Source organism: Salmo trutta, chromosome 35 (genome assembly GCF_901001165.1).
Source record: "Salmo trutta chromosome 35, fSalTru1.1, whole genome shotgun sequence".
NCBI classification, from domain to species: Eukaryota; Metazoa; Chordata; class Actinopteri; order Salmoniformes; family Salmonidae; genus Salmo; species Salmo trutta.
This window is the reverse complement of record NC_042991.1, coordinates 18,489,078-18,514,669: the sequence shown is the minus strand read 5'-3', so window position 1 is coordinate 18,514,669 and position 25,592 is coordinate 18,489,078. Positions and strand designations below refer to the sequence as shown.

The 25,592-nt window shown below is 46.7% G+C and overlaps 1 protein-coding gene across 1 annotated transcript; it reads left to right on the top strand.

Moving 5' to 3' along the window:
• Nucleotides 1-4: 4 nt before the first annotated feature.
• On the top strand, nt 5-24,843 carry flvcr1 (FLVCR choline and heme transporter 1). The gene is made up of 10 exons (XM_029733661.1): nt 5-1,558; nt 1,748-1,892; nt 11,152-11,292; nt 11,882-11,949; nt 12,975-13,078; nt 13,784-13,894; nt 19,136-19,241; nt 21,840-21,951; nt 22,136-22,203; nt 22,879-24,843. The coding sequence occupies exons 1-10, from the start codon at nt 887-889 to the stop codon at nt 22,963-22,965; spliced, it is 1,614 nt and encodes a 537-aa protein (XP_029589521.1). The 5' UTR covers nt 5-886; the 3' UTR covers nt 22,966-24,843.
• The last annotated feature ends 749 nt before the right edge of the window (nt 24,844-25,592 follow it).

The following is a 25,592-nucleotide window of genomic DNA, read 5'->3' as shown; positions in this document are numbered from 1 at the left end:
GGTTTCCATGGATCTGGAAACCTGAGAATTTCGCGCAACAATGCAAACTATGACAACGTGGAAGTGTGGTGATGTAGGCCTACGTGTGCCAGTGCCTCTTGAAACGTATTTAATCGTGGTAAATCTGAGGACGAATTGAAGACCCGCATTTTCAAAAACATAATGAATAAAAGTGTAAATTCACCTCCCATCTACAAATTGAAGGTCTACAATTAGCAGAGAAAATTGATTTGTTAGGCCTATGTCATTGAGGTGGATTATTTTTTATTACACATTTTATGCATAGATGGTCTCAATCGTTTGTTTTCCAGTGCGAGTATCCTACTGTACAGTATATGCTAGGCAGGTCTATTAGGTTAACCTAAGATTAGGATTAGGGAGAGATAATGAGGAGACCATGTGTCACTAATGAACACATACACCTTTGAACAACCTCAATTCTATTAAGGAAATTATCCAGTTTATTTGAAGGCATATAGAGGCCGGTGAGCACTTCTTCCATTCACATGTCCATGACTGGTTGGGGATAGTAACCGCCATAACCCTCCAAATCAGGTATTTTGATTGGTCGGAGTCATCATCCGAAGGCCTCTATATTTGAGTTGTCTGATGTAAATGCGCCCTGCCTTACAGTACTCTCCACTCCCATGCACTGAACAAAAGCGACACGGACATAACTAGGCTACAGCAGGACCATGCGAAAGAAGGCGCTTATGAGAGCGAATACAGATAGATAGACTACAATATTTTAAAATTACTTTTTCATAAAACGGTGTATAGTTGTTTTATCTACTAACTGAATGTTGGATCTGCCCTATTTTGCGTAAACGTGCTTCCTGTATTTAGGATATAGGGCTATAGAGATAGGCGACGTTGGCGCAGCATCATGGTGGCTGGCGAGTTGGTACAGGAGCATCTGCGACGTGACAACGCACCTGACGAAATAGACATCTCATGCAAGAGCTCGGTGCGTAACGGGGCAGTCCCAATAGGGGATCAGTACACCGATCTAACGAATGGATCGGCACATCTGACAGAACTGGACTCGAAGGCGTTGGAACAAGAGATCCCTCCAGATGAGAAGCAGGCTATGCTTCCTGGAGAGGAAAAATGTATCGAAACGAAACTCTATTGGAGAAGATTCGCCGTTTTAGCTGTGTTCAGCTTTTACTCCCTCGTCAACGCATTTCAATGGATCCAGTACAGCATCATCACCAACATTTTTACCCACTTCTACAATGTATCCAGCGACAAGATCGACTGGCTGTCAATTGTATACATGGTCGCGTATGTGCCTTTGATCTTCCCAGCAACATGGTTACTGGATAAAAAAGGACTGAAACTGACAGCCCTTATGGGCGCAGGTTTGAACTGCGTCGGTGCGTGGGTGAAATGCGCCAGCGTCCGGCCAGATCTGTTCAGTGTGACAATGACCGGACAGATAATATGTTCCATAGCCCAAGTCTTCATCCTCGGGCTGCCCTCTAAGATTGCATCAGTGTGGTTTGGCCCGAAGGAGGTGTCTACCGCATGTGCCACTGCCGTGCTGGGTAACCAGGTGCGTGTGTATTGAGTCATGATATGGGTGGCACCTATTGAATCCTTTAGCCTAATCATATTGTAAACTGTAGGCCTGCATGCTCATGATGTACATGTTTATGCTGCTGTATAAAAATAACCATAACTATTTATTTCTGTATTTTGATGGAATATGTGACATTGATGTATTTGTCTGATCCCTTTCTAGCTGGGCACTGCCATTGGCTTCCTGCTTCCACCTGTCTTGGTCCCCAACACTGTGGAAGACATAAAGCTGATGGGACACAACATCAGCGTTATGTTTTATTGGACGGCTGCAGTCTCCACTGCTCTCTTCATCTTGACTGTAATTGGTAAGTTGACACAATCCTCATCATGCCATCTGGAATGGTGTTGTGCAGAAATGCATCCGATTGATAGCACATAATTTAGTCCAGGGCTCTCCAACCCTGTTCCTGGAGAGCTACCATCCTGTGGGTTTTCATCCCAAACCTAATCTAGCACAACTGATTCTAATAATTAGTTGGTTGATAAGCTAGTTACAGCTGGGGTTGGAGCCAAAACCTACAGGAGGGTAGCTCTCCAGGAACAGGGTTGGAGAGCCCTGATTTAGTCACTGTAGTAACTAACTCCATAGGTCCAGACGACTGCATTTACAATGCCTTCAGAAAGTATTCATACCCCTTGACTTATTCCACGTTTTGTTGTGTTACAGCTTGAATTCAAAATGGATTTAATATTTTTTTTTGCTCACCCATCTACACACTATACCCCATAATGACAAAGTGAAAACATGTTTTTAAAATTTGTGCTAATTTATTCAAAATTAAATACAGAAGTATCGAATTTACATAAGTATTCACACCCCGGCCTACCGAGTGGCGCAGTGGTCTAAGGCACTGCATCGCAGTGCTAGCTGTGCCACTAGAGATTCTGGGTTCGAGTCCAGGCTCTGTCGCCGCCGGCCGCGACCGGGAGACCCATGGGGTAGCGCACAATTGGCCCAGCGTCGTCCGGGTTAGGGGAGGGTTTGGCCGGCAGGGATGTCCTTGTCCCATCGTGCACTAGCGACTCCTGTGGTGGGCCGGGCACAGTGCATGCTGACACGGTCGCCAGGTGTACAGTGTTTCCTCCGACACATTGGTGCGGCTGGCTTCTGGGTTAAGTGGGCATTGTGTCAAGAAGCAGAACGGCTTGGTTGGGTTGTGTTTTGGAGGATGCACGGCTCTCGACCTTCGCCTCTATGTACAGGAGTTGCAGCAATGAGAGCCTATCAGATTTCCTGTTATCAACTGTGGTGGTTCATTTCTTTACTATCAAATGAGGAGAGACAAACTTATCACACAAGTCAGAGTTATACTTAAACAAAATCTTTAATAGTGAGAGCTTTGCAATAGCAATGGCTGGTCGACGAATCACCATCTCTGATGATTCGTTGAAAAGCGACGAGACAAAAGTACAAAGGTCTTTTATAGCCAAGATCCATCCCCTAGTCGACATAACAAACCACAGATGTTTTGAACGGGTCACAAGGTGAGACTTTTTTAAATGAGAAAGGAGTATCCCGTAGCCAGATAGAATTCGTTATAAATTATCGTTCATCTTGGTCCTTAAGACGAGGTTCCAATCTCGCTCCTGGTACTTCATAGCACAAAAACACCAACTTATCCAATGGCATAAATCAATTGTCAACTCCAGATACTCCCATCTCAAGTAAAAACCCTTCTTGACCCCACTCCTGGACAAGCTCACTGAGGGTAGTGAGCCTCTAGGTCATACACTAACCCAGGTTAAGTGCAACATCAGAGATGACATACAATGGTTCCAGACACTACCACACACATCCCCCAATGCCAAAGGAGGGAGTGACTGGTGCACAGACATTGTGGAGACAAGTAATTGGTTCCCCATTAATCACGCCATCCCTTCACATGGTTTAAGAATAGGTAGACACATTCACATATGAAGACAATGTTTATGAAGACAATGTTCCCTCCTGTCCTCTTCCCTTTCTGATATACTGCATAGCACCAGGGACATGTGAAAGATAAGCCTGACCTCTCCCCTCTCTGGGCCCCAGGTGACTGAGCCCCAGCTGAGCGAAGAAGTGCAACTCCCAACACCAGAGTCCGAAGGGATACATTCTAATAACAAGTATATCACATAAGTATATTATGCAGATAAGACATCTTAATTATCTATGTTACACAACTAATTCTGATTCTTCCACTACACAACCTATTGCTCGATCTCCTGGACGACATTACTAGTCTTTTCCCTGCCTGTACTGTTGCCTTTTTGGACCCCCTGTGTATGACCTTCTGCCTGCCCCTGGACCCAGCCACCTGCCTCCTCCTGTGGTCCTTCACAATAAACACCTGCTGCGCCCTGCGCTTGATACCAGCTCTCTGTTTCCCATCATGTTCATTACAGAATACCTCACCAAAAACGACAGATGGATTCAGCGGAGCTGCAGCTACATCTAGCCCGACAGGAGGAACAAATCAAATGAACTCTGCGACCTCCTTCGCCAGTCCATTCCTGCTTCGCCGATATCAGGTGCCACAGCCTCCTCTCGTTCATCTCCCCCTCCATATCTATGCCTAATAAATACGACGGCTCCCCAGGGAAATGTCAAGGATTCCTCATGCAATGTAACCGCTACATAGACCATCACGCCGCTGACTTCACCTCTGACAAAGACAGGGTGGACTTCGTCATCTCCCTACTCACAGGCACAGCTCTGGATTGGGTCACAGCCCTGTGGGCCGCTCAAAGTTCTGATCTGTCCTCTGAATCACGTTTCCACGCCCTCTTCAAGGAGGTGTTCGACCATTCAGTTTCAGGTCGTCACACCGGGGACCTGTTATGTGAGCTGCAACAGGGCCGTCGCTTCACCACTGAGTATGCCTTGAGTTCCGCACCATGGCTGCCGTCAGTGGATGGAGTGAACCAGCTCTCCTTACAGTCTACCGGAGGGGTCTTAATCGGAAGTGACAGACCGAACTGGCCTGCAAGGAGATTTAACAGACCTAAACCAATACATCCATATGCATTGGCAACCTACTGGTGGACTGCAGACCTATACAGTTGCCCATGGCCTGTGAGTCTTCCACGCCCTTCTCTCGCCCACCACGGTCCAAAAGCCCCGAACCATGCAACTCGGCCGCGCCCCTCTCACGCCTGCCAAGAGACATCGGAGGTTACGTGAACCTGTGCCTCGATTGTGGAGAGAGTAACCCCCTACTCAATAGCTGTCTGATTCGCCCCCCACGAAGGGATGACCACAACCCCTCCACTTCTGCCCAGGTAAGCATCTCTACGTTTTTGAATATTACCAAAAGGCAGTTTGGTATCCTGGCTCTTCTTTCTGCTAATGGGGTCACTGTAACGGCTGTCGTCTGAAGAAGTGGACCAAGGCGCAGCAGGTTTGTGAATACTCATCTTTTTATTACCAAAACAAAAGGAGTAGAGCATCCACAGGAACAACACAAAAGGGTGACACCAGTGACAGTTCTGCAGGCTATAAAAGCAGTGCAAAAAACAACCACCCACAACCCCACAAGGCAAAGTAGGCACCTTATGTGTGACTCCCAATCAACCACAACCCTCTACAGCTGTGCTTGATTGGAAGTCACACGGCCAAAATCAATGAAACAATAACAAACACACACTCCCTTCTGCCACGTCCTGACCCAACTACCCCCTCTACTGGTCAGGACGTGACAGTACCCCCCCCTCAAGGTGCAGACGCCGGGATGCACCTAAAAAAAAGGAAAACAAGAAAATCCCCAACAAAATTTAACACCTAAACAATAAGGGAGGGAAGGGAGGGTGGCTGCCGTCACCGACGGCACTGTGCTACACCCTCCCTCCCCAACCCACCTATCCTGGAGGTGGTTCAGGTGCAGGACGTGGACCTCGCTCCACCTTCGGCGTCGCCCACTTTGTTGGCGCCGATAGCTGCGCCGGGCAGACGGGCCACTCGGGCTGACCCTGGCAGACGGACCACTCTGGCTGGGTCGGAAGACATGCGGGCCACTTGGCCTGGACCGGAAGGCATGCGGGCCACTCGGGCTGGGCCGGAAGGCATGCGGGCCACTCGGGCTGGGCCGGAAGGCAGGAGGGCCACTCGGGCTGGGCCGGAAGGCAGGAGGGCCACTCGGGCTGGGCCGGAAGGCAGGAGGGCCACTCGGGCTGGGCCGGAAGGCAGGAGGGCCACTCGGGCTGGGCCGGAAGGCAGGAGGGCCACTCGGGCTGGGCCGGAAGGCAGGAGGGCCACTCGGGCTGGGCCGGAGGGCAGGAGGGCCACTCGGGCTGGGCAGGAGGGCCACTCGGGCTGGGCCGGAGGGCAGGAGGGCCACTCGGGCTGGGCCGGAAGGCAGGAGGGCCACTCGGGCTGGGCCGGAAGGCAGGAGGGCCACTCGGGCTGGGCAGGAGGGCAGGAGGGCCACTCGGGCTGGGCCGGAAGGCAGGAGGGCCACTCGGGCTGGGCCGGAAGGCAGGAGGGCCACTCGGGCTGGGCCGGAGGGCAGGAGGGCCACTCGGGCTGGACCGGAGGGCAGGAGGGCCACTCGGGCTGGACCGGAGGGCAGGAGGGCCACTCGGGCTGGGCCGGAGGGCAGGAGGGCCACTCGGGCTGGACCGGAGGGCAGGAGGGCCACTCGGGCTGGACCGGAGGGCAGGAGGGCCACTCGGGCTGGACCGGAGGGCAGGAGGGCCACTCGGGCTGGACCGGAGGGCAGGAGGACCACTCGGGCTGGACCGGAGGGCAGGAGGACCACTCGGGCTGGACCGGACAGGCCGGGCACCCTGGCAGATCAGGGCAGGCGGGCACCTCTGGCAGAACAGGGCAGTCTGGCCACTCTGGCAGAACAGGGCAGTCTGGCAGAACAGGGCAGTCTGGCCACTCTGGCAGAACAGGGCAGTCTGGCAGAACAGGGCAGTCTGGCCACTCTGGCAGAACAGGGCAGTCTGGCCACTCTGGCAGAACAGGGCAGTCTGGCCACTCTGGCAGAACAGGGCAGTCTGGCCACTCTGGCAGTACAGGGCAGTCTGGCCACTCTGGCAGTACAGGGCAGTCTGGCCACTCCGGCAGTTCAGCGCAGTCTGGCCACTCCGGTAGTTCAGCGCAGTCTGGCCACTCCGGCAGTTCAGCGCAGTCTGACCACTCCGGCGACTGTTGACTGGCGGGCAGCTCCGACGACTGTTGACTGGCGGGCAGCTCCGACGACTGTTGACTGGCGGGCAGCTCCGACGACTGTTGACTGGCGGGCAGCTCCGACGACTGTTGACTGGCGGGCAGCTCTGACGACTGTTGACTGGCGGGCAGCTCTGACGACTGTTGACTGGCGGGCAGCTCTGGTGATGGTTGACTGGCGGGCAGCTCTGACTGTTGACTGGCGGGCAGCTCTGGTGACTGTTGACTGGCGAGGCTGGGCCGACGCACCAGACTCCTGATGCGTGGGGCTGGTACCGGGCGGACTGGGCTGTGCGTCCGTATCGGCGAGATGGTGCGTACCTCCACCTCATACGCACCTCCCTGTAGTCACGGGTAGCTGGCTTACGGCTCTTCCCTGGCCTGGCCAAACTACCCGTGTGCCCCCCCCAAAAAAAATCTTGGGGCTGCCTCTCGGGTTCCCTTAGCTCCCTTAACTTGTCCTCCCAGAATTGTCTCTCGTCTTGCCAGGTCCATTCCTCCTTTTTTCTCTCCTGTGGCTTCCTCCTCTTCTGCTGCTTGGTCCTGGTTTGGTGGGTGGTTCTGTAACGGCTGTCGTCTGAAGAAGTGGACCAAGGCGCAGCAGGTATGTGAATACTCATCTTTTTATTACCAAAACAAAAGGAGTAGAGCATCCACAGGAACAACACAAAAGGGTGACACCAGTGACAGTTCTGCAGGCTATAAAAGCAGTGCAAAAAACAACCACCCACAACCCCACAAGGCAAAGTAGGCACCTTATGTGTGACTCCCAATCAACCACAACCCTCTACAGCTGTGCTTGATTGGAAGTCACACGGCCAAAATCAATGAAACAATAACAAACACACACTCCCTTATGCCACGTCCTGACCCAACTACCCCCTCTACTGGTCAGGACGTGACAGTCACTCAGTTTGTGGAGGGACTAGTGGACTCGGGGGGAACAGGCAATTTCATTGACGAACAATTGGCACAACAGTTAAGAGTCAAACTAATCCGTGTTAATCCTCCCTTTAGGATTAATGCGCTGGACGGACAACCTCTCAGCACTGGTCTTGTGACTCGGATGACCGAAAGTATCACCCTTCCGATTGGCCTCCTTCACTCTGAGGTCATTCAGTTAATGGTGTTGTCTTCGCCTAAGGAACCCCTCATCCTTGGTCACCCCTGGCTAAGCCTTCACGACCCTGCCTTCTCCTGGTGGCAAGGGGAACTGCTGTCATGGTCTCCCGCCTGTTTTAAGAACTGCTTCAGTCTACCCTGTCGAGCCACCTCTATAGAAGGACCGGAGTCTGCCATTCCAACCCACATCCCACCTGTATATGCCCAGTTCCTGAGTGTCTTCAGCAAGAAAAAGGCGCCCATTCTGCCCCCTCATCGCCCGATCGACCTCCTTCCTGGGACTTCGCCCCCTAGGGTCTGATCTACCCCTTGTCCATCCCAGAGAAAGAGGCTATGGTAACCTTCCTAGGGTTCGTGTTGACACCAGGAGGGGTCAACATGGATGAAGGCAAAGTCACGGCCGTGCTTAACTGGCCCAAAACTACCACCGTAAAGAAACTACAACGTGTCCTAGGATTCTCCAACGACTACCGCCGGTTCATCCAAAACTGCAGCAGCACAGCCGCTCCTCTCTCAGCTCTCACCAGTCAAAAACCAGTACCCTCCAATGGACCGACACCACCCTTACTGCATTTGAGACCTTGAAACGCCTCTTCACCTCAGCACCCATCCTTAGGTAGCCAGATCCTACCCTTCCTTTTGTTCTGGAGGTTGATGCATCCGAGGTCGGCGTAGGAGCGGTGCTCTCTCAGCGGGTAGGGACACCTCCCAAATTACACCCATGTGGCTTCTTTTCCAAGAAACTGTCACCCACTGAGATGAACTATGATGTGGGGAACCAAGAGCTCCTAGCCATTAAGCTGGCTATTGAAGAGTGGCGCCACTGGTTAGAGGGAGCTCATCACCCATTCCTTGTCCTTACCGACCACCGTAAATTGGAGTACTTAAGAAGTGCTAAGAGGCTCAAACCCAGACACGCTCGCTGGGCACTCTTCTTCACCCGATTCAACTTCACCTTCTGCCCGGCAAGAAAAATGTGAAGGCTGATTCCTTATCCGTCTATTTGACTCCCCTTCCTCTAACCCAGCTCCCGCACCCATCCTGCTTCCGTCTTGTGTCGTGGGATGCATACAGTAGGAAAGCCAATCAGCCGTCCAAGAGGCCCTACGCCACGACCCAGCACCTCCCGACACCCCTGCAGGCAAGACTTACTTTCTGGCATCCGTCAGACCCCAACTAATGTAGTGGTGCCATACATCGCTGAGTTCTGGCCATCCCGGGATCACCCGGACCACGGAGCTACTAACACGCAAGTTCTGGTGTTCATCCCTAACAGCAGACTTCCGAGGTTACGTTCTTTCTTGTCCCGTCTGTGCATGGGCAAAGAGCCCTTGCCAAATACCTACCAGTAAGCTCGAGCCTTTACCTGCACCACACAGACCATGGTCCCACATTGCCATGGATTTCCTCATGAATCTTCCAGACTCTTCGGGCTTCACAACTATTTTAGTTGTAGTGGACCGGTTCTCCAAGATGTGCCAACTCATCCCCCTTCCACATCTACCTAATGCCATGGAAATGGCCGAGTGCATGTTCCACAGGTGTTTCGTCTGTATGGGATCCCGGAAGATATTGTGTCAGATCGGGGACCCCAGTTCATCTCTAGGGTGTGGCGAGCTTTCTGCAACCGACTAGGGGTCTCCATCAGCCTATCCTCCGGATACCATCCCCAAACCAACGGGCAGACGGAACGCCTGAATCAGGAAATGGGGAAGTACCTTCGCCAACACTGCACCCACCAACCACACGAGTGGAGTCGCTATCTTGCCTGGCCCGAATACGCACAGAACTCCCTGGTGCATTCCTCACTCCTTTTCAGTGTGTCATCGGATACCAACCCCCCATGTTCCCATGGGAGACGGAGCCCGTAACTGTGCCTGCCATCGATGAGTGGTTTCGACGGAGTGAGCAGGTTTGGGAGACCGCACATTGGCACCTCCGTCAAGCTTCCTTCTCCCAGAAACGGTTCATTGACCGGCATTGCCGACCTACTCCACTCTTCCACCCTGGGCAACGTGTGTGGCTCACTTTCCAGCTCACTTTCCAGCCCACCTTCCAGCTCACACTCTCAAACACATAGATCCCCTGAACGCAGCTCACTCTCCAGATCCCAATCACCTGAATTCTGATCAACTGTTCACACACCTGTATGTCATTATCACACACTATTTAGTTCAGTTCTTTGCACCCCATCATTGTGAGGTATTGTTTGTTTTGTGACACGCTTCTATTCGGAGCTCCGTTTGTCCCGTAATTTACTCCTCCCGTGTATAATAGCTTTTGCCTGCCTCACTAACGATGCCTTTTGCCTATTCCCTGCCTGTACTTTAGCCTATCGGATTTCCTGTTATCAACCTATTGCTCGATCTCCCGGACGACGTTACTAGCCTTTTCCCTGCCTGTACTGTTGCCTTTTTGGACCCCCTGTGTATGACCTGCCTGCCCCTGGACCCAGCCACCTGCCTCCTCCTGTGGTCCTTTTATGAATTTTGTAAAATGTTCTACATACAAAATTACACTTTCACATTATGGGGTATTGTGTGTAGATCAGTGACACAAAAATATAATTGTAATCAATTTAAATTCAGGCTGTAACACAACAAAATGTGGAAAAATTCAAGGGGTGTGAATACTTTCCGAAGGCAGTGTAGAATTTCTATAGGCTACGCATTCCATACAACCATGCAAATATACCACAGTAAATCCAACCCAGTATCACAGATTATTGTGAAATAGACACAAATTACTTATTGGACATTTTTGACAGGCACAATAAAATGTGTAATTTTTTGTGTGCAGCAGAACATTTTGTATACAGTGAATTTCAATCACAGATAAAGACAGTAGGTTACTTAAGACAGAAACGATAGGAAGGAGGTTGGTCATTGAGGATGGGTGGGCATATAATGCGAACGTCTAGCAACCCCTAGCCGAGCTATAATGTTAGCCGTCTAGCTAACGTTAGCCACCTAGCTAGCCTAGCTAAAGTTAGCCACAACAAATTGGAATTCGTTTAATGTACACGAATGCATTATGAAGAAAGAAATACACACAAAATGCATTGTGAAGAAAATTGTGTAATACACACAAAGTGTGCCTGTCACGAATTTCGAGTAAGTAATTTGTGTTTATTTCACATTAAGCTGTGATCGTGTTTTGCAAAATCAGGAATGAGTCATTGCAGTCATAAGCTACTGAGTGCATTTGAAGCAAGAAACAAACACTTGGCCATTATATTGTAAAGCTGTAAATACAGCGTGTTAGTGTTGACTATGTCTCTTCTCTCCTAGTCATGAAAGACAGACCCTCACTGCCTCCCAGCCAAGCTCAGGCTGTCCTGCCTGACTGTGCTCCTGAGGACTACTCCTACAGACAGTCCATCATAAACCTGTTCAAGAACAAACCTTTCATCCTACTGCTCATCAGTTATGGTGAGACACCAAACTTATCATAACCGTACCTTATTTTGCTCCTTATGTTGTTACTACACTTACTATAACCATGTTATTACCACTGTAACACAAAGCTACCTTAAAGTTATGGTGAGACACCTGACTAATTGCCAGGTCTGTGCTTTAGCAAACTCATCTGTTGGGTTTGTTGTCATGCCAAATGTGTTTTTACATGACAAATAAAGTTAGAGGAGTTGGCCGAAGCACATACAGATCTGGGGCCAGGCCAGTTATCCTGAGTGTGGACCAAAGTCTCTTGTTATTGCATTCTGTTCATTCACTGATTGTTTGCTGGGGATATTTGTTCTATTATGAGATCCATCTGTCTTTAACCCCATACAAGGCAGATGAGATCTGTCCTTTAACCCCATGCACCCAAGGCAGACTGACTGCCCAGTGCTCAGTCCAGTTATGTATGTTTCTTGGATTTGACCTCTAGAGAGTTTATTTTGTTGGTGTTCAGTTATTTTCATGGTTTTGTGTGTACTACATAGATTCTTGGAATTGATATCACTATGGCGGGATGAAACATTGAAATAAATCTATTTTGTTTCCCATTTTCTTTTAGGTATCATGACTGGTTCTTTCTACTCTGTGTCAACACTCCTCAATCAGATGATTATGGCTTGTTACGAGGTAAGTGGAGTACAAAAGATGTGTATTCCAATGACTGAAAATGAAGATTATTTGATAAGTTGATTTACTACATGCATAGCTAGATCAAACACAAGCTCTTGGACAGGACAGTAGTAAATACTTTAGGGAAAAGGCTTTCTCTGTAAACAGATGGAGTTAAATGAGAGCAGAAACCATGAAAGGGCACGAATCCATTGTCTCCCGCTTTGAAGTTCATTATCCGCTTTTTACGCATGCCTGCTACCCATGGAGGAGAGAGTCAATCAGGGTTGGCTAAAAGACTGAAAGACAAGCAACTTTCTGTGAACTCTAGTAGCAGCCTTCTCTCACTTTAACATGTCAGATGACATAAACATCACTTTCCCACCAGACTTTCCATAAATCCCTGAACTGTACCCCCTAAACGGATACACCATGTACAGTACCAGTCAAAAGGTTGGACAAACCTACTCATTCTAGGGTTTTTCTTTCTTTTTACTATTTTCTACATTGTAGAATAATATTGGAGACATAAAAACTATGAAATAACACATATGGAATCAAAAAAGGGTTAAACATATCTAAATATATTTTATATTTGAGATTCTTCAAAGTAGCCACCCTTTGCCTTGATGACATCTTTGCACACTCTTGGCATTCTCTCAACCAGTTTCATGAGGTAGTCACCTGGAATGCATTTCAATTAACAGGTGTGCCGTGTTAAAAGTACATTTGTGGAATTTCTTTCCTTCTTAATGCGTTTGAGCCAATCAGTTTTGTTGTGACAAGGTAGGGGTGGTAGTCCCACTAACACATATGTGTTATTTCATAGTTTTAATGTCCTCACTATTATTCTGCAAAGTAGAAAATAGTAAAAAATAAAGGTCATACATGCATCCAGACCATATTGTGTCTGGAGTCCTCATGAGCCTCAAGTTTTAACTAAATGCTCTTAGCCATGGGTCTTCATGTGAATATGATAGTGTGGCACATGTCCCTAGAAAAGCCTGCTTTACCCTACACTAACATTAACCTCATCACCCCAGAACCAGGAACTGAATGCAGGCAGGATTGGTCTCACCCTTGTGGTGGCTGGAATGGTGGGTTCCATCATCTGTGGACTGTGGCTGGATCACACCAAAACCTACAAGTAGGTACTGTCCTCAAGCACAACTACCAATGACATGAATCACTACATTATTTGTTGACACAGTCATGAAACTATGTTGCACATGATGCAATCTGGAGCTGCGGAAGGCAGTTACAGTGTATGTCTATTTAAATTGGTATAGTTATTTCTGGAAACTTTTTTGCAGACAGATTCTGCTGTTACTAGAAAGGGAAGTTCTGTAAATACACACATTTTGAAGTTTATGAGTTTTAACTCACCCTTTAGATATGCAGTCTACGGTACATTCCAAGAATTAAGTCCTGCCAGTTCAGACCCTAATAATGCAGGTTTGTAGTAAATTGCTCTTAATGCATTTAGGGACATTTCTCACATGGCAAAGCATGCTCATTTGCTCTGAAAGTCACCCTGTGCTCAACAGATTATCCTCTGGAGAAGCTGTGCTATGTGTTCTGATATGTTACTCATACTGGTGATGGGTTTTGTATGAAATCAATGGTTAGAATCAGTGACATTTACAGGAAGCTATAACGTAATTAATAATAAAGTAAACATATATAGGCTATGTAATTCCCTGAGACATAGAGAATGATGAAGGTGGGAGTGACATTGTACATTTTCCCTGCCCATGGTACCTCCCTATTGCCTCTTTAATTGTGAAACTCTCGGTATTGAATGTATCCACTTGTATTTACATAAATGTTCTGTCCTGTGATTGTTCTTCAGAATGACCACTTTGATTGTCTACATCCTGTCCTTCATTGGTATGCTGGTCTTCACCTTCACTCTGGACCTCAACAGTATCTACCTGGTGTTCTTCACTGCCGGCGTGCTGGGGTAAGGCTGGAGATAACCCCTCTCTTGGAACTAGATAAAAAAAGACTGTCTAGCATCATCATTGAGAGACGCTTCTCATTTGTGTAACTGACATCTTTGTAACCGGAAAGGATCCTGTAGCCACAAAGGAAATGGTTTCCTATCAGATTGTAAAGAATTTATTGAAATGATAATTAAGAAGTAAAATAGTTATGATAGCCCATGTTGCACATTGTGTCTACATGACAAGGTAGTGAACCATAGGGTGTCATTCAGGACATTTCAAATGCAAGCCTCTTATTTTACTTTCCATGCCATGGTCTAATGACCTTTTGGACATCAGCTTCTCGTTCTCTTGTATGCTCTGAAGGTAAACAGTCACTCATGCAATGTCTCTATTATTTATGTATTGTTCAGGGGCGGACTGGAACCAGAAATCTGCCCTGGCATTTCTAACACACCGGCCCATTTTATTCCTTGACGCCCCCATTATTAGCCAGATAATGATAATTTTCTGCAAAAAAAACTAAACTGGACAGGCCCACTGGGCTAAAAATGGACCAGCCCATCTGGCATTTTTCCGAAATACCATATGGCCAGTCCGGCCCTGGTTATGTTCAACAATTATCAACGTCAAGGGCATCAAGATAAAGCAGTGTGTTTTCCCTGTGGGCAGGCATGGTTCACTGATATGATATTGTTATTCAAATCAAATCAAATGTATTTATATAGCCCTTCTTACATCAGCTGATATCTCAAAGTGCTGTACAGAAACCCAGCCTAAACCCCAAACAGCAAGCAATGCAGGTGTAGAAGCACGTGGCTAGGAAAAACTCCCTAGAAAGGCCAAAACCTAGGAAGAAACCTAGAGAGGAACCAGGCTATGAGGGGTGGCCAGTCCTCTTCTGGCTGTGCCGTGTGGAGATTATAACAGAACATGGCCAAGATGTTCAAATGTTCATAAATGACCAGCATGGTCAAATAATAATAATCACATTAGTTGTCGAGGGTGCAACAAGTCAGCACCTCAAGAGTAAATGTCAGTTGGCTTTTCATAGCCGATCATTGAGAGTATCTCTACCGCTCCTGCTGTCTCTAGAGAGTTGAAAACAGCAGGTCTGGGACAGGTAGTACGTCCGGTGAACAGGTCAGGGTTCCATAGCCGAAGGCAGAACAGTTGAAACTGGAGCAGCAGCACGGCCAGGTGGACTGGGGACAGCAAGGAGTCATCATGCCAGGTAGTCCTGAGGCATGGTCCTAGGGCTCAGGTCCTCCGAGAGAGAGAAAGAGAAAAAGAGAGAATTAGAGAGAGCATACTTGAATTCACACAGGACACCGGATAAGACAGGAGAAATACTCCAGATATAACAGACTGACCCTAGACTGACCCTAGCCCTACATAAACTACTACAGCATAAATACTGGAGGCTGAGGCAGGAGGGGTCAGGAGACACTGTGGCCCCATCCGATGATACCCCCGGACAGGGCCAAACAGGCAGGATATAACCCCACCCACTTTTCCAAAACACAGCCCCCACACCACTGGAGGGATATCTTCAAGCACCAACTTACCATCCTGAGACAAGGCCGAGTATAGCCCACAAAGATCTCCGCCACGGCACAACCCAAGGGGGGGGGGGCACCAACCCAGACAGGAAGACCACGTCAGTGACTCAACCCACTCAAGTGACGCACCCCTCCTAGGGACGGGATGGAAGAACACCAATAAGCCAGTGACTCAGCCCCTGTAATAGGGTTAGAGACAGAGAATCCCAGTGGAGAGAGGGGAACCAGCCAGGCAGAGACAGCAAGGGCGGTTCGTTGCTCCAGAGCCTTTCCGTTCACCTTCACACTCCTGGGCCAGACTACACTCAATCATAGGACCTACTGAAGAGATGAGTCTTCAGTAAAGACTTAAAGGTTGAGACTGAGTCTGCGTCTCTCACATGGGTAGGCAGACCATTCCATAAAAATTGAGCTCTATAGGAGAAAGCCCTGCCTCCAGCTGTTTGCTTAGAAATTCTAGGGACAATTAGGAGGCCTGCGTCTTGTGACCATAGCGTACGTGTAGGTATGTACGGCAGGACCAAATCGGAAAGATAGGTAGGAGCAAGCCCATGTAATGCTTTGTAGGTTAGCAGTAAAACCTTGAAATCAGCCCTTGCCTTAACAGGAAGCCAGTGTAGGGAGGCTAGCACTGGAGTAATATGATACATTTTTTTGGTTCTTGTCAGGATTCTAGCAGCCGTATTTAGCACTAACTGAAGTTTATTTAGTGCTTTATCCGGGTAGCCGGAAAGTAGAGCATTGCAGTAGTCCAACCTAGAAGTAACAAAAGCATGGATTAATTTTTCTGCATCATTTTTGGACAGAAAGTTTCTGATTTTTGCAATGTTACGTAGATGGAAAAAAGCTGTCCTTGAAACAGTCTTGATATGTTCTTCAAGAGAGATCAGGGTCCAGAGTAACGCCGAGGTCCTTCACAGTTTTATTTGAGACGACTGTACAACCATCAAGATTAATTGTCAGATTCAACAGAAGATATCTTTGTTTCTTGGGACCTAGAACAAGCATCTCTGTTTTGTCAGAGTTTAAAAGTAGAAAGTTTGCAGCCATCCACTTCCTTATGTCTGAAACACAGGCTTCTAGCGAGGGTAATTTTGGAGCTTCCGCATAGCAGTGAAATTTAACATTATGTTTTCGAATGTCATCCCCAAGAGGTAATATATATAGTGAAAACAATAGTGGTCCTTAAACGGAACCTTGAGGAACACCAAAATGTACAGTTGATTTGAAAGAGGACAAACCATTCACAGAGACAAACTGATATCTTTCTGACAGATAAGATCTAAACCAGGCCAGAACTTGTCCGTGTAGACCAATTTGGGTTTCCAATCTCTCCAAAAGAATGTGGTGATCGATGGTATCAAAAGCAGCACTAAGATCTAGGAGCACGAGGACAGATGCAGAGCCTCGGTCTGACGCCATTAAAAGGTAATTTGCCACCTTCACAAGTGCAGTCTCAGTGCTATGATGGGGTCTAAAACCAGACTGAAGTGTTTCGTATACATTGTTTGTCTTCAGGAAGGCAGTGAGTTGCTGCGCAACAGCTTTTTCAAAAATGTTTGAGAGGAATGGAAGATTCGATATAGGCCGATAGTTTTTTAGATTTTCTGGGTCAAGATTTGGCTTTTTCAAGAGAGGCTTTATTACTGCCACTTTTAGTGAGTTTGGTACACATCCGGTGGATAGAGAGCCATTTATTATGTTCAACATAGGAGGGCCAAGCACAGGAAGCAGCTCTTTCAGTAGTTTAGTTGGAATAGTGTCCAGTATGCAGCTTGAAGATTTAGAGGCCATAATTATTTTCATCATTGTGTCAAGAGATATAGTACTAAAACACTTTAGTGTCTCCCTTGATCCTAGGTCCTGGCAGAGTTGTGCAGACTCAGGACAAAGGAACTTTGGAGGAATACGCAGATTTAAAGAGGAGTCCGTAATTTGCTTTCTAATGATCATGATCTTTTCCTCAAAGAAGTTCATGAATTTATTACTGCTGAAGTGAAAGCCATCCTCTCTTGGGGAATGCTGCTTTTTAGTTAGCTTTGCGAGAGTATCAAAAAGAAATTTCGGATTGTTCTTATTTTCCTCAATTAAGTTGGAAAAATAGGATGATCGAGCAGCAGTGAGGGCTCTTCGATACTGCACGGTACTGTCTTTCCAAGCTAGTCGGAAGACTTAGAGTTTGGTGTGGCGCCATTTCCGTTCCAATTTTCTGGAAGCTTGCTTCAGAGCTCATGTATTTTCTGTATACCAGGGAGCTAGTTTCTTATGACAAATGTTTTTCGTTTTTAGGGGTGCAACTGCATCTAGGGTATTGCGCAAAGTTAAATTGAGTTTCTCAGTTAGGTGGTTAACTGATTTTTGTCCTCTGATGTCCTTGGGTTTGCAGAGGGAGTATGGAAGGGCATCAAGGAATCTTTGGGTTGTCTGAGAATTTATAGCACGACTTTTGATGCTCCTTGGTTGGGGTCTGAGCAGGTTATTTGTTGCGATTGCAAACGTAATAAAATGGTGGTCTTATAGTCCAGGATTATGAGGAAAAACACTAAGATCCACAACATTTATTCCACGGGACAAAACTAGGTCCAGAGTATGACTGTGGCAGTGAGTAGGTCCAGAGACATGTTGGACAAAACCCACTGAGTCAATGATGGCTCCGAAAGCCTTTTGGAGTGGGCCTGTGGACTTTTCCATGTGAATATTGAAGTCACCAAAAATGTGAATATTATCTGCTATGACTACAATGTCCGATAGGAATTCAGGGAACTCAGTGAGGAACGCTGTATATGGCCAGTAGGCCTGTAAACAGTAGCTATAAAAGGTGATTGAGTAGGCTGCATAGATTTCATGACTAGAAGCTCAAAAGACGAAAACGTCGGTGGTTTTTCTTTTTGTAAATTGAAATTTGCTATCGTAAATGTTAGCAACACCTCCGCAACACGGGGGATATGGTCACTAGTGTAACCAGGAGGTGAGGCCTCATTTAACACAGTAAATTCATCAGACTTAAGCCATGTTTCAGTCAGGCCAATCACATCAAGATTATGATCAGTGATTAGTTCATTGACTATAACTGCCTTTGAAGTGAGGGATCTAACATTAAGTAGCTCTATTTTGAGATGTGAGGTATCACGATCTCTTTCAATAATGGCAGGAATGGAGGAGGTCTTTATTCTAGTGAGATTGCTAAGGCGAACACCGCCATGTTTAGTTTTGCCCAACCTAGGTCGAGGCACAGACACGGTCTCAATGGGGATAGCTGAGCTGACTACACTGACTGTGCTAGTGGCAGACTCCACTAAGCTGGCAGGCTGGCTAACAGCCTGCTGCCTGGCCTGCACCCTAATTTAATTGTGGAGCTAGGGGAGTTAGAGCCCTGTCTATGTTCGTAGATAAGATGAGATCACCCCTCCAGCTAGGATGGAGTCCGTCACTCCTCAACAGGCCAGGCTTGGTCCTGTTGTGGGTGAGTCCCAGAAAGAGGGCCAATTATCTACAAATTCTATCTTTTGGGAGGGGCAGAAAACAGTTTTCAACCAGCGATTGAGTTGTGAGACTCTGCTGTAGAGCTCATCACTCCCCCTAACTGGGAGGGGGCCAGAGACAATTACTCGATGCCGACACATCTTTCTAGCTGATTTACACGCTGAAGCTATGTTGCGCTTGGTGACCTCTGACTGTTTCATCCTAACATCGTAGGTTCTTCATGACTGGTTACCTGCCACTTGGCTTTGAATTTGGGGTTGAAATTACGTATCCTGAATCGGAAGGGACATCTTCTGGTCTTCTTAATGCATTTGCACAGGTAATCATCAGACACATGATCATCTAAACAATCATGAATATTTTTTTTATTGTTTGTGGAACCATGCTCGACTGCCTCCAGTGATATTTTCAAGCAAATACTTTTGGGTATTCCCGTGCACCACAGCATGTGTCCTCCCCTCAACAGTGTATTATGTAATATTTGCCTACCCACACAAAGTCTGCATAGTACATTTGCTTTCTATTCTAGCTCTTCATAAAATTATTTAGCTTCTTTGCCAAGTGGGCGTCTGAGAAGTTTTTTGTTTGGTGATCTGTTTTGTTAGTCACTATAAACTTGTATACACTTGTCACACTCGTCGTAAAGATGGGACCAAGGCGCAGCGGGAATGTGTAAGCTCATCTTCTTGTTTATTGAGAAGAAAACGAAACAAAACACTTAATCAAAACAACAACGACGAAAAAACAGTCCTGTGAGACATACAGCTACACATGGAACAACTACCCACAAAAACCCATGAAAAAACACCCCTACTAAATAGGACCTTCAATTAGAGGCAACGAGAAACAGCTGCCTCCAATTGAAGGTCAAACCAATAAACTAAGCATAGAAATAGATCAAATAGACACAGGCATAGAAATAGACTAACATAGAACATTGCCCAACAAACCCCGAAACACATTAAACAAACACCCCCTGCCACGTCCTGACCAAACTACAATAACAAATAACCTCTTTATTGGTCAGGACGTGACAGTACCCCCCCGCCCCAAAGGTGCAGACCCCGGATGCACCTCAAACAAAAAAACGCAAAAATAAACACAAAAATAAACCCCAAAACAAAAATAATCCCAAACTAAAGGGAGGGAAGGGAGGGTGGCCACCGTCACTGACGGTTCTTGTGCTACACCCCCCCTCCCCCATCCTCCTACTATGGAGGTGGCTCAGGCTCTGGCCTTAGTCCTCAACCTAACCTGTCCACCCCCGCTGAAGGCTCAGGGCTAAGGCGCGTCGCTGGAGACCTCGGGCTGATGCGTGTTGATGGAGACCTCGGGCTGATGCGCGTCGCTGGGGACCTCGGCTGATGCGCGTCGCTGGAGACCTCGGACTGGAGGGCGACTCTGGGAGCTCCGGACTGGAGGGCGACTCTGGGAGCACCGGACTGGAGGGCGACTCTGGCTGCGCCGGTTCCGGACTGTAGGGCGGCTCTGGCTACGCCAGTTCCGGACTGCAGGGCGGCTCTGGCTGCGCCGGTTCCGGACTGTAGGGCGGCTCTGGCTGCGCCGGTTCCGGACTGTAGGGCGGCTCTGGCTGCGCCGGTTCCGGACTGTGGGGCGGCTCTGCAGGCTCCGGACTGTGGGCCGTCTCTGCAGGTTCCAGACTGTGGGCCGTCTCTGCAGGTTCCAGACTGTAGGGCCGTCTCTGCCGGTTCCGGACTGTAGGGCCGTCTCTGCCGCTTCCGGACTGTAGGGCGACTGTGGCTGCGCCGGTTCCGGACTGTAGGGCGACTGTGGCTGCTCCGGTTCTGGACTGTAGGGCGACTCTGGCTGCGCCGGTTTCGGACTGTAGGGCGACTCTGGCTGTGCCGGTTCCGGACTGTGGGCCGACTCTGCAGGCTCCGGACTGTGGGCCGACTCTGCAGGCTCCGGACTGTGGGCCGTCTCTGTAGGCTCCGGACTGTGGGCCGTCTCTGTAGGCTCCGGACTGTGGGCCGTCTCTGCAGGCTCCGGACTGTGGGCCGTCTCTGCAGGCTCCGGACTGTGGGCCGTCTCTGCCGGCTCCGGACTGTGGGCCGTCTCTGCCGGCTCCGGACTGTGGGCCATCTTTGCAGGCTCCGGACTGTGGGCCGTCTCTGCAGGCTCCGGACTGTGGGCCGTCTTTGCAGGCTCCGGACTGTAGGACATCGCCGGAAGCACAGGACGGGGATCTGTCGCCGGAAGCTCTAGACGGGGCACTATTGCCGGAAGCTCTAGACGGGGAACTGTCGCCGGAAGCTCTGGACGGGGAACTGTCGTCGGAAGCTCTGGACGGGGAACTGTCGTCGGAAGCTCTAGACGGGGAACTGTCGTCGGAAGCTCTAGACATGGAACAACTACACACAAAACCCATGAAAAAATACCCCTACTAAATAGGACCTTCAATTAGAGGCAACGAGAAACAGCTGCCTCCAATTGAAGGTCAAACCAATTAACTAAGCATAGAAATAGATAAACTAGACACAGATATAGAAAAAGTCTAACATAGAACATTGCCCAACAAACCCCGAAACACATTAAACAAACACCCCCTGACCAAACTACAATAACAAATAACCTCTTTACTGGTCAGGAAGTGACAACACTCTTGGAAAAAAAGGTGCTATCTAGAACCAATAATGGTTCTTCGGCTGTCCACATAGAAAAACCCTTTTAAGAACCCCTTTTGGTTCCAGGTAGAACTCTTTTGGGTTTCATGTAGAACCTTTTCCACAGAAGGTTCTACATGTAACCCAAAATAGTTGTACTTTGGACCAAAAATGGTTCTCCTATGGGGACAGCTGAAGAAGCCTTTTGGAACTATTTTTTCTAAGAGTGTACCCTTGAGAGACTACAGGTGTATAGTGTGTTTCTCACCTCCTATGTCTCCTTCCTCGCTCAGATCTTTGGGATTATTTTCACGTTGATCCAGGGAAGACTAACAACAGACTACAACCCCCTGGCTGGGAACCTGTTCCTCTGTGTCTGGATCTTCCTGGGCATCTTTCTCACAGGTTGTTTGGCTCTCTGATCTGTTCTATGGAGTGTGGGTGTCTTCCATATGATCCACCTTCTGCTATGAAAACTGATACAGGCTGATAAAATACAATGCAATACTATGTAGGCTACACCACAACGTTGTATGTTTATATATTTTTTGATGAGGCTCTCTTAATTGCTTTCACTTCTTTATTTCAGCCTTAATAAAATCAGAACTGAAAAGAAACAATGTCAATATGGGCATGGACCACAGAAATCTTCAAGCAGTAAGTCACATTCTCTCCATTTACCTCAGAGAGAGATTTTCTATTTTCCTTTTCTTTCTCCTAAAAGGTCACCCTCCTCTTAATCACTTTTCCTTGAATGACGCAGATGTCAGGTCACTCGTCTGTTTGTTCTTTCACATTGACAGCCATTGTGAAAGCTGTCTCATATCTCATGAGATCCCCAACATCAAGGGCCGGGCAAACCTCAAAAGACAGAAAAGTCCTGCAGTGTCTCAGCCACTGACCACTTTGCTGGGCTCATCTAATGTGATTTTTTATCATGTCGAGAGCTGCGTGCTGGGCAAAGCAAATTAATCTTTTAATACATTTGTTTTCCATGGATTATTTGGAATAGTCTTCAGGCAGTCACTAGACAAAATATGTATAGTAGTAGTCATGTTGCATATTTATTGAAAAGATGTATAGTTTTATAGTTCCCAGGAGCATTGCTGACGTCAGTATAGGGCATCTGAAAACTTGTGCTGTAGGATGTTGTTATGGGATACTAGAATACCATTTGGCACTGTGATTATGTACCCCACTATGTTGGTTTAATATACAGTGATTGGCTTATAACATTGTTACAACTAGTTACTTGAGTGATGAGAAGACTTTGTCTCATGAAAGGAGAATAGAATACTTTAATTAAAGATATATTTCTCTCTGCTGTCTTAGGTCCCTACCGAGTGCCCTTCAGACAAGCCAACCAATGGCGTCAAGATGGAAACTTCAGTCAGCTTTTCCCATGAGACCTCACTTTAATCCAAAAAGGACAGGGGGGGTCAGGTCGCTCAACACTACTGAACATTTCAGAGGCCTACAACGCATTCAACAACATTTCCTGAGGTTACTTGAAATCTCATTTTCTTTGGATTGTATACTGTAATGTGTTATAATGTTTGTACTGTAGTGGTTTTAGCCAAGCCATGATTTGTTTTATACATAGGTAAACTCTAAGCACCTAAATACACCTTTTAACTTCCAATAGTCCTCTCCTTCTTTTGCTTGATGAACCACTTCTGTCTCTTATTTAAGGCCTTACACAAATCAAAAGGGAAATATAATGTAGGATCTCTGACCTGCCTTAGCCTGTGAGGAAGAACATTGTTGTCATTATGGTGATGTTATTATTGTGATGCTGCATTATTTTAATTGCATGACAATGCAGTTTAACAGTGTCAGTTTTGTTCTCTACGACATGTCAGCCATTCATACAAATATGGACCAAATATGACACACTAAGATGCACAATGCATATGACAAAGGTGCAACATGCACAATCTACATTTCAGTGTATTACTTACGTGCATGCTTTTGAAAGTGATAAAATGTTAAAATGTTGACAACTTTGTTGAATACATGGCACAGATAACCGTTCTGCCGAGATAGGTAGCTAATGGTATAGCAGCGCCACCCAGAGGAATTTTGTGGAAATACTAAGAAAGCTGTGTGGATGATGAAGCACAAACAGGAGTGATAATGACTGCAGCGTTACAATTAAAATAGCTCCAAACCTTCACAGTGGATTATATAGCTCAAACTGTGGCTATAAGGACTATGCACCGTTGGTAGCCTAGTGGTTAGAGCGTTGGGACGGTAACCTCCCGGTCGAATCCCCGAACTGTCAAGGTAAAAATCTGTCGTTCTGCTCCTGAGCAAGGCAGTTTATCCCCGGGTGCCGAAAACGTGGATTTTGATCAAGGCAGCCCCCCGCACCTCTTTGATTCATAGGGTTGGGTTAAAAGCAGAAGATACATTTCAGTTGAATACATTCAGTTGGACAACTGACTAGGTATTTCCCAGCACATCTCTAAACCGCTATATTTTGGCTCTTGTATTTCCTTTGTTTTAACGGGAATAAGTAATATCATCCCATCAATAATCATAAGATCCAGGCGTTTCTGTTATCTCAAAAAACAATTTAATGTTTTTAAATGGTTGCTTCCTGCAGGATATGTCCAAATTTGTGCTTATAATTATTAATATTTGCGTATCAAAGCTAATGTTATTATTTAGCTTCTTATGTCCGTAGAAAAAAACATTTATTTGGTTGACAGATGTATTCCTCTCTTTTCTAGCGTTTAATGTAGTTCTGAATAATGATGAAGTAACATTTCTATATGGACATTCATAACATTTCCTTGCTTTTTTCTAAATTTGATAGTTCACTTATACCAATGTAGTTATTTGTTTCAATTATTTATTCATCTTTATGTCAATGTATTGCATTTACCAAGACCATTGAATTGAATCATTTTTCCCAACTGAAAATGAGTACATCCGGACCTTGAACTTTACTTACAGTATGTTCAATACAACATATGGCTTTGACACACCACTGTCTAAAGTCTCGACAGCCTGATTTTTAATTTCGCAAAGTAATCCACAGTATAGTCAATGCCAACACTGTTACAATGCAGCTGCTATAGAATGTGTCTGCTGCACAATCCCTTCAAGGTGCCCCAGAGTGTACTGTAAAAATGTGGTTTTAGTTTTGCCTCTGTAGTTTGTCTTTGGGCTTTTGTCGGTGGTAAGGAGTCGCATGTATACTTGCTTATCTGCAGATAATGCACTGTGGCAATCAAAACATAAAACACAGAGTGTAAACAATACAATAAAATGTTATTTTCAGCTCAGCAACTATAGTCAGTGGATGTTGTAATTCTGTATATGTTTTATTAATTGTAGTCATGAGGTGTCACAGAATACTTTTAGCTAATGACCTAGATATTGTAACAACAGTGCCCTCATGTGGTGACCAATGCATTTTCATAAGCATATAGTGTATTCTAATAATGGTTTTGTGACAGTATCCCAAGTGATTGAAATGCTAGTATTTAGGTTTGCCCAATACTGGAAATCGTGAAGAGAAAGTTAGACCAATAAAAGTTGGAATATGCGTTTGGCGAACATTGTCCAGAAGAGGGCATATTTGGCAAACTAACCTGTTACTGGAGTGCTTATTCTCATATTTCTAAACGAGTAACCTTGATATGCCACTAGGGCAATTTGATAATAAATACATGAAATGTATTTGTCCTCTGCATTAATAATTTGGCCCTCGATAATCTTGGACAATATGTAAACATATACATTGCTTGCTAAAACAAGCCAATATAAATTTCGAAATAGCCACTGACCATTTCACGTCAGACACCACTTGTTAAATTGAATCGGGTGAAGTTGTTACATTGCTCACTGTTATAATAACAGTATAATTTTAAAAATATTGACCAAAACAATACCGGGCGTTGAGAAAAAAAATCCCATTTGTTGCAAATTTCACTTGTTGACGCCCTCATCCGCAATCACCACCAATCACAGCAAGGGACTCGTTCCTTATTTGTTATGGCTATTTAAATCCGCTTCTCTTTCTTGGTACAGCCAAT

Coding starts and splice junctions, on each gene's coding strand:
- flvcr1 (XM_029733661.1), top strand. CDS start 887: ATGGTGGCTGGCGAGTTGGTACAGGAGCATCTGCGACGTGACAACGCA. Junction 13,895..19,135: donor TTCACTGCCGGCGTGCTGGG/GTAAGGCTGGAG, acceptor CTAACATCGTAG/GTTCTTCATGACTGGTTACC. Junction 22,204..22,878: donor ACCACAGAAATCTTCAAGCA/GTAAGTCACATT, acceptor CTGCTGTCTTAG/GTCCCTACCGAGTGCCCTTC.